General features: G+C 28.6%; 1 protein-coding gene and 1 long non-coding RNA gene across 2 annotated transcripts; one reads left to right on the top strand and one right to left on the bottom strand.

The window, feature by feature from the left end:
- Positions 1-94: 94 nt before the first annotated feature.
- On the bottom strand, positions 95-1,518 carry LOC125424369 (uncharacterized). The gene is made up of 2 exons (XR_009634230.1): positions 882-1,518; positions 95-488 (listed from the first exon to the last, which is right to left on the bottom strand). It is a non-coding gene; the product is annotated as an uncharacterized LOC125424369 (long non-coding RNA).
- A 4,449-nt stretch (positions 1,519-5,967) lies between these two features.
- On the top strand, positions 5,968-9,298 carry LOC125424305 (cocosin 1). The gene is made up of 3 exons (XM_048481313.2): positions 5,968-6,369; positions 7,986-8,715; positions 8,903-9,298. Exons 1-3 carry the CDS (start codon positions 6,168-6,170, stop codon positions 9,054-9,056), a joined length of 1,086 nt encoding a protein of 361 aa, XP_048337270.2. The 5' UTR covers positions 5,968-6,167; the 3' UTR covers positions 9,057-9,298.
- The last annotated feature ends 3,908 nt before the right edge of the window (positions 9,299-13,206 follow it).

Genomic DNA, 13,206 nt, shown 5'->3' on the forward strand with positions numbered 1-13,206 from the left:
AAACAACATACATTGAATAGAAATAGTAATAAAGTGGTATTGATTTAATTTGCGTACAGATAGAGGAATAAAAAAATTTTAAAAAATAAAAAAGTAAAAGAATAGATAGAGATTGAGTTTTGTGTCAAAAACATAAAAATACACAATGTACCTTAAAAGAAAAGAATTTATGCAAGAAAAGTGCTCTCTCTAATAACTTATGATCTGGTCTCTCTTAATTCTTCACATAAAATTTAACTCAAAAACAATTTCTTAATTTGAGAAAAGAGCTAGCATATAGAGATCATCAGAGAAGCAAAGGTGGTGGTTGTTCATCGTCATGAAGAAGAGATTTGAAATAATTTTTGCAAAGACCCTAGGAAGTCTTATCCATGGAGGAAAGCTGGGTCTGACAGTGGTGGATATATTGGTGCACTTCACTGCTAACGTTAAGATGGTTAATTATCCACTAATTTCAGTAGCTTGTGTTTTGATTCTGCAAGACAAACCTGCAATATATATTTAAACAAATTAAGTTAATTAACACATAATATTGAAGTTTAATAAGTTTGCAGCCATGCTTCTCTGCTTGCTAACCTCCTCTACCAAAAACTCACACTGCTTCTGGTTGAATTTATTTTCTGCATTTTTCTTTGCACTAACAATTTCAAGTACAACAACCCCATAACCATAGACATAGTATGTTTGCAATATCTTTCCGTACATTGGGTACTCAAGAGCCATTTATGATGTATCCACTGTATCAATCTAGAAATACTGGTTATTATAGTACTTGTTCTTTCCCTTATAATTTGATTATATGTATAAAATTAAATAGCCATTTCATTTACAAATTAGTACAAATTAAGTTCAAAGGGGGTACTGGTTCTTTGTTTACTCACCGTGTTGCTTCTACTTTGATGACCTTAAATTCATTGTCCTGTCCATCCTCTGCATAAAGGATAGGATTCCCAAAGTCTGATATCTTAGCGTTTAAAGCATCATCAACAAGGATATTAGCAGTTTTAATACCCCTATGTGCCATCTTCAGTTTATAATTCTCATGTAGATAATTCAAACCCTTGCTATTTGAGAAGAAACTATAAGCTAGGTTTTCCAGAGGTTGAAGAAGATAAAAGAGAGAGAGAGAGAGAGAGAGAGAGAGAGAGAGAGAGAGAGAGAGAGAGAGAGAGAGAGAGAGAGAGATAGAGAGAGAGAGAGAGAGAGAGCAGGGGTGTAAATGGAGAGAAAAGGAGGAAGATAAGAGAAGCAAACCTGACTCAAAGAGCTGAGATCTGTCAAAGAAATGCGATTCGAGACTTGAATCGGGTGTGAAGGTGAAAACAGATGGTTTCGTGACCTTGTATTTCGCTGCTTCTTTCATAGTTTGTTTTGCAGATGCGGTGTTCGAAAATGGAGGAAATCTGTGGAAATAGAGAAGGCGATATCAGTGGTGTTGAGAGCGTAGAGGAGGTGTTTGAAAGGGAAAGTAGAAAGAATCCCTAGCTATCGAAAAGGAAATTAGAAAGAAAACCAAAAACAAACAAAAAAAAAAGTAAAAAAAAAAAACACATGCGTTTTGATAGAGAAAAGAAAGAAAACAAAAAAAATCTTTATGAAGGGTATTCTGGTCCAAATTAGTTAAAAGTGAGTTTTTTTTTTTTTTTTTTTTTTAAAAATTTGCTATTTTTCAAATTTACATTTGTAGCTATTTTTCAAAGAAGCCCTCTCGATTAAGCACCTCTGTAGCCCTAGGTCCATGGGCCCCACCCCTCCAAAATGGATTGAAAGCCCAAAACAAAAAATTGAATTTTTTTAAAAAATAAAAAATTAAAATTAAGAATTGCAAAATAAGTATTTGAATAAGAGAAATTGTAATTACAATACAATCAGTTTCTAAAAATTTATATTACAACAACACCCCTATTATTTTATTTTTATTTTTATTTTTGGTATTTTTAGCTTACAAAAAGGTCCAACTTTCAATTTATTTTTAATAATTTATTTTTAATGTCTTCTTCTCCAAACCCAATGATGCACCAGAGGAATGCCAATCTCGTAGAGGTTGCTACCTGACCTCCAATTAGATACTAGCAGTCTTTCAATGCCATTGATACCAAATTTTTCTCTTATAAATAAATATATATATATATATATATATATATAGTTTTTTAATGAAACTTAAAGTTTTAATTTTTTTTTTTTAAATGAACTCTGGCTAGAGTGGCTGTGCCTACCAATATACATGTCATCAATGAAGGCCGATTGTTCTCGATTGACCGGAGTATTGCTCTAATTCACATTTTCACATTCACCACCACCCACCTCTCTCTCTCTTTCTCTCTCTCTTTTCTCTCCATCTCTCTTTCTTAAATGACAATCAAACATCCATTCATATCTCTATGAAAGAGCAAAACCCAACCCATCTCACAAAATGATCAAAAAATTATTTTGATTTGTTTATATTTACAGAGAAAAAGTTGTTTTTCTAAATGGGAACAAAGTTAAGCTAGCGAAAGAGGAGAGCACACGTTAATAAAAAAATAAATAAATAAATAAAACAACAACAAAACTTATAAAAAAAAAAAAGAAAAAAAAAATATTGGCATTGGAGAATCATTTGAATTTTGCTAGAGATCCCATGGCCATCACCAGCAGATTGTCGGTGTTTCTCCGGATCGATTGGGTGATTGCTTGATTTTATTTTTTTTGGACAAGTAGATGCTAGCTTAAGAGAAGAAGATAATATTAAAAATCAATTTTTTAAGAAAAATTGAAAAATTGTGATGAGATATTTTGATAATTTAAATGTTTATGAGACTGTATATAATTATTTTTGTATTGTAAAAAAAATTTCTCTTTGAATAAAATAAAAACAAGTTGAATAAAAACAAATAAAATATGTCAAATGATCAGCATTAATAATGACCCAACAAAAAAAATTATAAAGAGACAAATTCTTTCTGACTAAGAAGGAAGGTCATATGCAAAATTAACAAAATTAATTATAGTTTTAGTTATTGTATTTAAAATAAAAAAAATAAAAACTTTCAATATTAGAATTAGTTTTCATATTTTAGTTTCTATATTTTTTTTTTATTTTCATATTTTAACCAAAACGTTTTGAAAGAGCGATAATTTCTGCTTTCTATTTTCCGAATTGTTTAATTGTTTTATTATATAAAGAGGAAAACAAAACACAAATATAACTTTGTTGATTTAGTTACGGAATAGGAATAGACTGTTTTACATTCTAATTGTTGCCCAAATATCTGAATTTCATTTTGGATTTTTTTAAATTTTTGTTTGGCTTTTTAAATCTGAAAACTATATATATAATGTGGAGAGATGATGTCGATTTCATTAACCTATTCCGATATTCCAAACCAAGAATTCTTGCACACCAAAATTGCATATATGCTCGCTTTCTCTTATGAACTTTAAGAAAATATATTTTGGTAAACTTTAAAAAAATAATAATAATAACTAAAATATAAAAAATAGAGAATAAAAAATATTTGAATCAAAATAAAAATAAATAAATATAAAATTTAAGGACTATTAATTAAAAGCCAAAATAAAAATATCCAAAGACAAATTCTATCAAAATCGAAGTGATCCCATATATATATATATATATATATATATATATATATGTTTGAAATAGACATCCTTCAGGGTATTACAAAAGATTAATATCTTTTTCAAGTAAACAAGACTTTTTTATCAAATAAAAAACCGAAAAAAAAAAAGTGTATAAGAGGTATACTTGAATACAACTTATGAAAATTAAAATTAAAAAGTTAAAAAAATAATAATTCGATCTTTATGGGTTATATACATATATATTAATTTTAATTTGCGGTGGTCTACTAATGTTGAGCAGTCGTGGGACTTAATTATGAACAACGGCAGCAAGAATGCTGAATAGTCTGCATGCGATTGATCGCAGGAGCAGCATGTTGATTATTCAGCATTTCTTGCCGTAATAGTTTTTAATTTTATAGCCAACAAAAGAAAATTAACTTCAGGAACATTTAGTTTTCTTCGTCCAAAAGGAAAAGGAACATATAGTTTTCTTGCAAGAATATTATGTTGGTAAGGAATCTATATCGTCCTGGTTAAATTCCTCTGCTTTTGTTGATTTTGATTCTTTTTAACAATAACCTTTTAATTAAATTAAGAAATTTTAATTATGTATACGGCACCTATCCTTTGGTTTTGTTCAACTTCCAAGGTTAAAAAATATATATATATATATATATATATATATATCGTTAATTTAATGTTTACCGATTTTGAGTTTTTTTGACTACTTCTTTAAGTTTGTAATCTTCTTTTTTTTCTTTTCTTTTTTTTTTCTTTTTTTTTTTTGAGTAATAAAGTTTGTAATCTTTGATTAATTCATTTCGTAGGATCTCCTCCTTTTTGCTTTTTTTTTTTTTCTGTTTTCTTTTTGATAAAAATCTGAATCCTCTTAATTAAAGCATATTTATTTTATCCCAATTTTATTAAATTTATAATAAATATTGATATAATTAACTTTAGAGCCAATATTGTTTAATTTCCATAGCCGTATATGTTTCTCTTTTTTTTTCTTTTCTTTTTTTTTTTTTTTTTTTGGTTGGGTAAAGGTAGATTTTGATATATTAGATTGTTTGTCACGTATCGTCTTTTTGTTCAATTTTTGCAAGCTATTCGTAGTTCCATCAAATATTGAATTACAATTACCCAGAATATTCAATAAGCAGTGCCTGGTACTATTACCGAGTGATGCAAATAGGTTTATTCTTGTTTATAAATAAGGTTCAACATTTATTACCGGATTTCCACTTAGTCCTATTGAAAAATTCAATCAGATTGATATAGGATTATATATAATTAGATTCAAATAATATAAAATAGTTCCTTTTTTTTAAAATAAAATTTTAAAATTTAATAAATTGATATTGAATCATTTGAAATTTGAATTTTATTTTTTTATATAATCTAATGATTATGATAATAAATTTTAGTTTAATAAAATAAAATGAAATTTACTTCAAACTGATTCCATATATATATTCTCCAAAATGTGTAGGGAGGCTTTGTCTACCATCTGGTTGATTTGGGTCATTTGATGCCCTGTAATTTATTTATTCATTCATTCCAGTTTATAAGGCTGAAGACCGCAAAGTTGGACAAAATTTGAAAATTCTGAAATGGTAGACTAGAATTGGACGAGAAATCTGTACGGTTCTAACAGTTTTTTGGAAATTGTACAGTTCTGACATTGTTTGGAAATTGTACAGTTCTGACAGTTTTCTTTTAAACAAAGACAAATACAGTAGCCGTCCTATTTATATATAGAGAGCAGTGATCATGCAAAAAATAATTTTGTGACTCCGAGGAGATTCTCTCAATATAATATTTAGAGTGAAGCTATCAAATTCGAAAACCTGTTTGGAATATTAATGATTTTAATTAAAAAAAAAATTCATGATGTGTTACAAAAATTACACATAAAAAAGTTACACGTCACTTGATGATTTAAATTTTAAAATGGACTTTGCTACATTTAGGTAACATGACATATATGATATAAGAAAAAGATAATATATAATCTTGTATTCAAATAAATAAATATTCAAATTGATTTGTTTCTCAAAGACCATTTTTAACATGAACAAAAAAAAAATAAGCCTCTTTTTTTTTTTTTCTTTTGAAAATAAACGTAGTATGGGTATTCCTAAAGTCAACTTGTAGATATAATTTTGATGATTATGATTACAGCGTGGCAGCGTCGTGTTTGTTTTTGACAGCAAGAGGTGGAAAAAAAACATCGTCAAAAGGGCGGTTTTTGCCATAAAGTCTACAAACCCATAATGTTTTCCTAATCCAAACTCGTACTAAGTTAAACAGTTCCCCTACTCAACCAAACACCTCCTTATTTTTCTTCCTCTATAAATACCTTCCTCATTTCTATCCTTCCCTCTCATCCAAAAAATTCCTCAAAAATAATCTCTCACTTAAATCTTCATTTTCTTTTTTATACTTTGATTTTCGCTGAATTTTTCATTTTTTTTTTCCCACATTTTCTTCTTCATTGAGGATTTCGATCTCAGATATTCTTCTACATTTTTCTGTTCAGCATTTGTTGAAGGAAATTATTATATACTAATTAGTTTCAAGCTCCGGAGCTAATATTAATGATGGAGATGGATTTGAATCCGAGGGTCGCTAGTCAGATGATATTCGAAGGAGATGGTGGATCATACCATGGATGGTCGAGTAAAGAGTTTCCATTGCTTGCTCAGGCAAAGCTTGGAGCTGGTAGACTTGTTCTTCAACCCAATGGCTTTGCTCTTCCTCACTATTCTGATAGCTCCAAAGTTGGTTATGTTCTTCAAGGTAATCCAAACAGATTTCTATTTTCTTTTTGTCAAAATTCATTTTCATCATGTACAGTCCATATAATATTTATATACACAAAGTTTTATTAGGGTGCACACCAAATCGTTTATTGTGCGAGACCAATGCGGTTTTTAACAAAATCTTATATATAAATATATGTGTATATTTGTATGTATATATAATTTTAAATGCTAAAAACATATTATGTCAGAAAGACATATATATATATATATATATTAATCTGTAATAATTATTACATCAAAATGATTTTACATGAGATATTGCATAAATAAGTTAGGATTGAATGTAAATTATCAACTTGTTCAAATTTATTTGCATTACAAAATCAGAATAAAATACAAATAAGTCATAATAAAATATAAATGATCAAGTTAGTCTAATTAATTTATACTATTTAAATAATGTATATATTTAATATAGATATAGAACTAGTTTTTGGATCCATTAATTATGCACTCAAATTTAAATATATTAGATATCAAGTTGTTAATTGAAAAAATAAAGTAAAAAAAGGTGTAATTAACTTTTACTATATATGCAAAAATTATAATAATTTCCATTTTTTTTTCATAGTTTCATAAATTACTTTATATTTATAAACTTATGTATTGGTCTTATTAAAGATTTTAATACCTGTTACTTTACATTTCTCCATGAATCAGATCTTAACTAGTTAGTTAACTTTGCATACATTATCGGAAAGAAGAAAAAAACTTCACTCATTAATATACATCTTCTGAATATAAAAATTTTAAGATCTAAAAATATACATATTAAAAATTAAAGAAAAACAAAATCAAAGTTCTAACTAGGACGTTACTAATTGCAATTCTTTTCTTTTAAAATTTTATCACCATAAGATATTCAGATTGTTCTTTTTTCGCATTTAAAATGCTTTTTTTTTCTTTTTTTTAATCGATTGACTGAACAATAGTTTTTTTTGTTTTTTTTTGGTACAGCATTGACAATAGTTACCAAAAAAAAAATTGAGAGCTAACCTCTCATTGACGGCCACACATCTTTAAAAATTGATAGAGATGTTAAATTTGTATTCTTTTTTTCAAATTCTCAAATCTATATCCTACCAAAACCTTATATATGTTCTCGATGTGGATGGTTCAGTTCCCCTGCCATACACAAAATATCACACGTCTCTGCGAAGCAAACTCATTAAATTATTTCATCCAAAAAATATAAAAAAAAATAAAAAAAATAAAACAACAACAATAATATATAATAACTATGTCTTTTGTATATATTAATGCAAGTCTATATGTTATATCTGTTACAAATTAACAGCTAATTTTACACTTTGGCAAATGAATTTCTAAATATAGGATTATATAATTAGTCCTCACGGGGAACACACTTTTTCTGGCAAATTTTAGAATTCGAATCTAGCTCTTATCTCTAATATAAAATTTAAAATTATTAGTTCATATTGTAAGGTTAAAAAATATTCACATCATATCATAACTCAATAATTACATATATCATCATGAGCTTCTTATTATATTATATTTAATTGTTTGATTAATGTTGAAATTACTCTAACTTTTTCTTCTACCATGTATTATGAATATATAACACAGGTTGTGGTGGAGTAGTTGGAATGGTATTCCCCAATACTTCCAAGGAAGTAGTACTGAAGCTTAAAAAAGGAGATGTAATACCAGTACCTCTAGGATCACTCTCATGGTGGTTCAACAATGGAGATTCTGAACTTGTAGTTGTATTTCTTGGACAAACAACCAAAGCATACATTCCTGGAGAATTCACATATTTCCTTTTAACTGGTGGTCTCGGAATATTAGGAGGTTTCTCAACAGAATTCACCAGCAAAGCTTTTGATTTGGACAAAGATGAAGCAAATGAATTGGTAAAAAGCCAATCTGGGGTTTTGATCATTAAGCTGAAACGATCAAAAGCAAATATGCCCAAGCCTCAAGAAAATAAAACCAAAGAACTTGTTTACAACATCGATTCTGCTGAGGCTGATGATTGTGTGAAGAAAGGTGGAATAGTGACTACGCTGAACAAAACCAAGTTTCCTTTTATTGGTGAAGTTGGATTGGCTGCCAATCATGTGAAACTCCATGCCAATGCCATGAGCTCTCCTACATATACTACTGATTCCAGTGTTAGAGTGATATATGTTGTGAATGGTGGTGGAAGGATCCAAATTGTGGGACTTATGGGGAAACGGGTTTTGGACGCCGAGGTGAAGGCCGGTCAGCTGGTTGTCGTTCCGGCGTTTTTCACCGTTGCAAAACTTGCTGGTGATGAAGGAATGGAGTGCATCTCTATCATAACCAATGCAGAGTAAGAACATTAATTAATATTTTTAAAAATTAACCCTAGCTTTTTCATTGTTAATTTGTTTAAAAAATTATGAAAAAAAAAAGTATAATATGATTTTAAATGAGTAGAAAAATGTACATTTGCGTGTTTTAGAGCATGTATTAAGTATATGATAATTAATCTGTTATTTTTATTTTAATTTTTTCAGGCCTGTTTTGGAAGATTTAGCTGGCGAGGAATCAGTGTTGGCTGCTTTGTCACCTGAAGTGTTACAGGCTTCGCTTAATATCAGTGCAGTGCGTGAAAAACATTTGATCTCCAAGATTAGGAAGAACTCAATTATCCCACCGTCAAGCAATTAATGAATTATCTATTTAATAATTATGTTCGTTCTTTTTTTTTCTTTGGTTGGAAACGTTTGTTGAATTCCTACGCCATAAGTCTTCATAACAATAAATATGGTGAAGAGCCGAATACAATTGGTTCTCATGTGTTTTATGCTTCTCCGCTGTATCAATATATCATCTGTATGAAAATGGGTTCTTATGCTTTCAAGTTTTTTCGATGGAAATTTATAATAATATGTGGAGATTACGTCACAATATATTTTCTTTTTGTAATCATTAGGATAGAAACGATTGAAATTGGTATAATTGTTATAGAAAACAACAACAAAAGCCACTAAATTGTTCCCAAAAGAACATATATCATAGCGTTTTTTAATAGCCTATGCAAATTGTTACCTAAAATCAAAATGAAAATTTTTTGATGTAAGAGGCATATCAAGCTCTAGGACTCTAGGTAAGAAAATGTTCACGACTGGCTGGTAGCTAATAGCAAAGTTTGAGAAAAAGACATCCTTTGGTTGAGTGAATAATGAATTTTTGGCTAAAGGTTTTGGAATCAATAATCTATATTTAGAAGCTATACTGGCAAAACCCCTATGCACTACTGGTTATAGGTTGGCAAGGTTGATATTTATGGTTGCTTTTTTTGGACCTTTATCTTAATGGGCTCATCTGCTTTGGGTTTACTTATGGCCATGGACCAAAGGCTATTTTTACAGACGAAACAACCCACACATGAAAAACAAATTTATAAATAAAATGGGATTATCTCATTCGATTAAAAGGGAGAAAATATTATTGAAAAAAAACTATTATTCTAATCCTCTTCCAAATGCTGTCTGATATTTGGTACGGAATTTTTTTAAAAAAAAGGGAGGAAAAAAAAAAAGGCCGGAATATGGAGCGCATACAAAAGAAAAATAGAAAAATAAATTCAATTAATAAATTATAAAAAATAGAAAAATAAATTCATTTGAAATTTGGCCTATAGAGGTATAGCTATTAGTGACGGATCTAATGCTGGTAAATGAAGCCAATTGGTAATGGATGTAGACTCGCTCATAGACTCCCCTACCTTCGTCGATTCCATGGACATTGATCAACCAGTGCTCCCAAATGATATTCCATCAATAATACCCAGTGAATTCTCTGCTCCAGCATTTGTTGATACCACAATTTTCCTTCTTTATGCCGATGAAAATTTCTTCTTTTGGTGGAGTTGAAAACAGAGATGATTACAGAGGAGTACATTAACAGGACCAACTTCCTCTCAGCTCTTCCCCAGATTCTCAATTTCTCTTTTTTATTAATTACTTCCATGTCTTCGGCAACAAGGTGAGAAGTGGTGCAGAATACCCCACTTCTCAACTTGTTCTTTATTACCCCTTTGCCATCATCATCAAAATCAAAAGCCTTCTCTAAAACAAATTGTGGAAGCTGAGTTTTTTTGCCATTGTGAATGTCACCAACAAGATTACGGTCTGATTGACTCTGAAAATCTCCAAAAACTCCTCCTTTCTAATGCCAAGCCGCCAAATTCTTGGCCATTTGATCTACAACTTTGAGAGAGGGACTATTTCTTTGGAGAGCAAGAGAGTTAAATTTCCTTAGATTAATTGCTATGGCTGAAAATTAATTTCCTTTCGTGCCCAAGTTTCTGAATTTCCTTATTAATAAATAATTTATTTTTTTATAATTATCTATTGTAAATAATATATAGGATTATGAATTTATTTTCCAACTTCTTAACTTTATATGTACATATAATTTTTCTCATATGTGGAAATTTCTGAACACCTGTACAGACACAGTTTTTTTAAATATAATCAATTTTATAGTGTTACGGACATAATTCATTTTACGAATGTCTGGACAAAATTCATTTGGAATTTAGAGACTCTTTCTCTTCATATATCAAATCAAAAGTACTTTTTTATGAACATGAAGTGTGTTAATTGGACCCACCTAGCACATTAAAATTTCAAGAGGAATAATATTTAATTAGATTAAAATTAGAAAGTCCATTTTCAATAAAAATTCGACACAGTCTGCTACTTTAAACTAAACCATCCTTCCAATTTTATTAGCAATTTAAAGTTTATTTTGGTTTGGTGTTTTCGTTTTTAATAAAATTCTTGGAATTTAGAAACCCAACAATTTTGGTCAAATCTATAATTTTTAGCTTGAAATTAATACTTTTCCGATACAAAATCTCCAAGTTACGGCCTAACCATTAACATTAAAGTGGACCACAAATGATAAAACCAACTAAAATAACGAACATTTAAAACTTAAGGAAATATATAAACAGTAAAAGTGAAATTTGGTTGGTCGTGTTAGCGATTGGGTCAAGTCTCTGTAGTTGGGCTTTGACCTTGGGCCCCATCCATCCACAATGGATTGAAAGCCCAAAACATAAAATTGAATTTTTTTGAAAAAATAAAAAATTAAAATTAAGAATTGCAAAATAAGTATTTGAATAAAACAAAAATTAGCTGATTAAAAACAAATAAAAATGTGTCAAATGATCAGCATTAATAATGACCCAAAACCAAATTATAAAGAGACAAATTCTTTTCTACTAAGAACGAAGGCCATAATCAAAACGTTTTGAGAGCGCGACAATTTCTGCTTTTTGTTTTCCTGAATTGTTTAATTATTTATTATATAAAGAGAAACCCAAAAGACAAATATAATTTTCTTGATTTAGTTACGGAATAGGAATAGAGTGTTTTACATTCTAATCGTTGCCCAAATATCTGAATTTCCTTTTTGAATTTGTTTAAATTTTTGTTTGGCTTTTTAAATCTGAAAACTATGTATATAATGTGGATAGATAATGTAGATTTCGTTAACCAATTCCGATATTCCAAACCAAGAATTCTTGCAGATCAAAATTACATATATGCACGCTTTCTTTTATGAACTTTAAGAAAATATATTTTGGTTAAACATAAAAAATATATATATATATAGAGAGAGAATAAAAAAATATTTGAATCAAAATAAAAAAAAATAAACATAAAATTTAAGGATTATTAATTAAAAGCAAAAACAAAAATACCCAAAGACAAATTCTATCAAATCGAAGTTTTTTTTATTTTTATTTTATTTTATTATTTTTTTTTTGGGGGGAATGAAACATCCTTCATGGGATTATAAAAAATTAATATCTTTTTCATCGTTGACAAATTTTAGCTGCAAACTTCAACTAATTTTAGCCGCAACCGATAGAAAGAAACATCCTTCAGGGTATTATAAAAAATCAATATCTTTTTCGCCGTTGACTAATTTTAGCCGCAAACTTCAACTAGTTTTAGCCGCAACTGATAAAAACTAAAGTTAGAAAGTTTTTGAAAAAAAAATAATTCGATCTTTATGGGTTATATACGTATATATTTATTTTAATTTTTTGGTGGTATACTAATATTGAGCAGTCGTGGGACTAAGCTATGAACAACTGCAGCAAGAATGCTGAATAGTCAACATTCGATTAATCGCTGGAGCAGCATGTTGATTATTCAGCATTTCCTGCCATAAATGTTTTTAGTTTTACAGCCAACAAATGAAAATTAACTTAAGGAACATTAATAAGGAACATTAATAAAGTTTTGTTTGGTCATATTTTTAAGTTTTTTGCTTTCAAAATATTATTTTTAAAATATATAATAAAAATAATTTTTTATTATTTTATAAAAATAATGAGTGTTTGGTCAATTGTATTTAAAAATAATTTTTAAAAATCAAAAACATAATTTTAGGGGCACTGCATGCTGTTTCGCGTTATGCGGGGCAAATTGTCACTTTTATTTTTTTTTTATTTACCCTCAAATACCAGATGCAGTAAATCAACATACTTTTAATTTTTTTTTATTAATTTTTTTTTAAAACTATAAAAAAAATATCCTTTTATTGTTTTCTATTTTTTATTTTCTTTTCTATTTGTTCTATGAAAATAGTTTTTGAAAACTAATGGCCAAACAATATATTTTTATTTTGAGAACAAATTTCTATTTAAAAAAATAACTGTTAAAACAGGTGATTAAACATATCATAGTTTTTTTTTTTTTTCAAAAAAAAAAAGAGCATATAGTTTTCTTGCAAGAATATAATGTTGGTAAGGAATCTACATCGTCGTGGTTAAATTCCTTGGCTTTTGTTGATT

Source organism: Ziziphus jujuba, chromosome 9, assembly GCF_031755915.1.
Source record: "Ziziphus jujuba cultivar Dongzao chromosome 9, ASM3175591v1".
Taxonomy (NCBI): Eukaryota; Viridiplantae; Streptophyta; class Magnoliopsida; order Rosales; family Rhamnaceae; genus Ziziphus; species Ziziphus jujuba.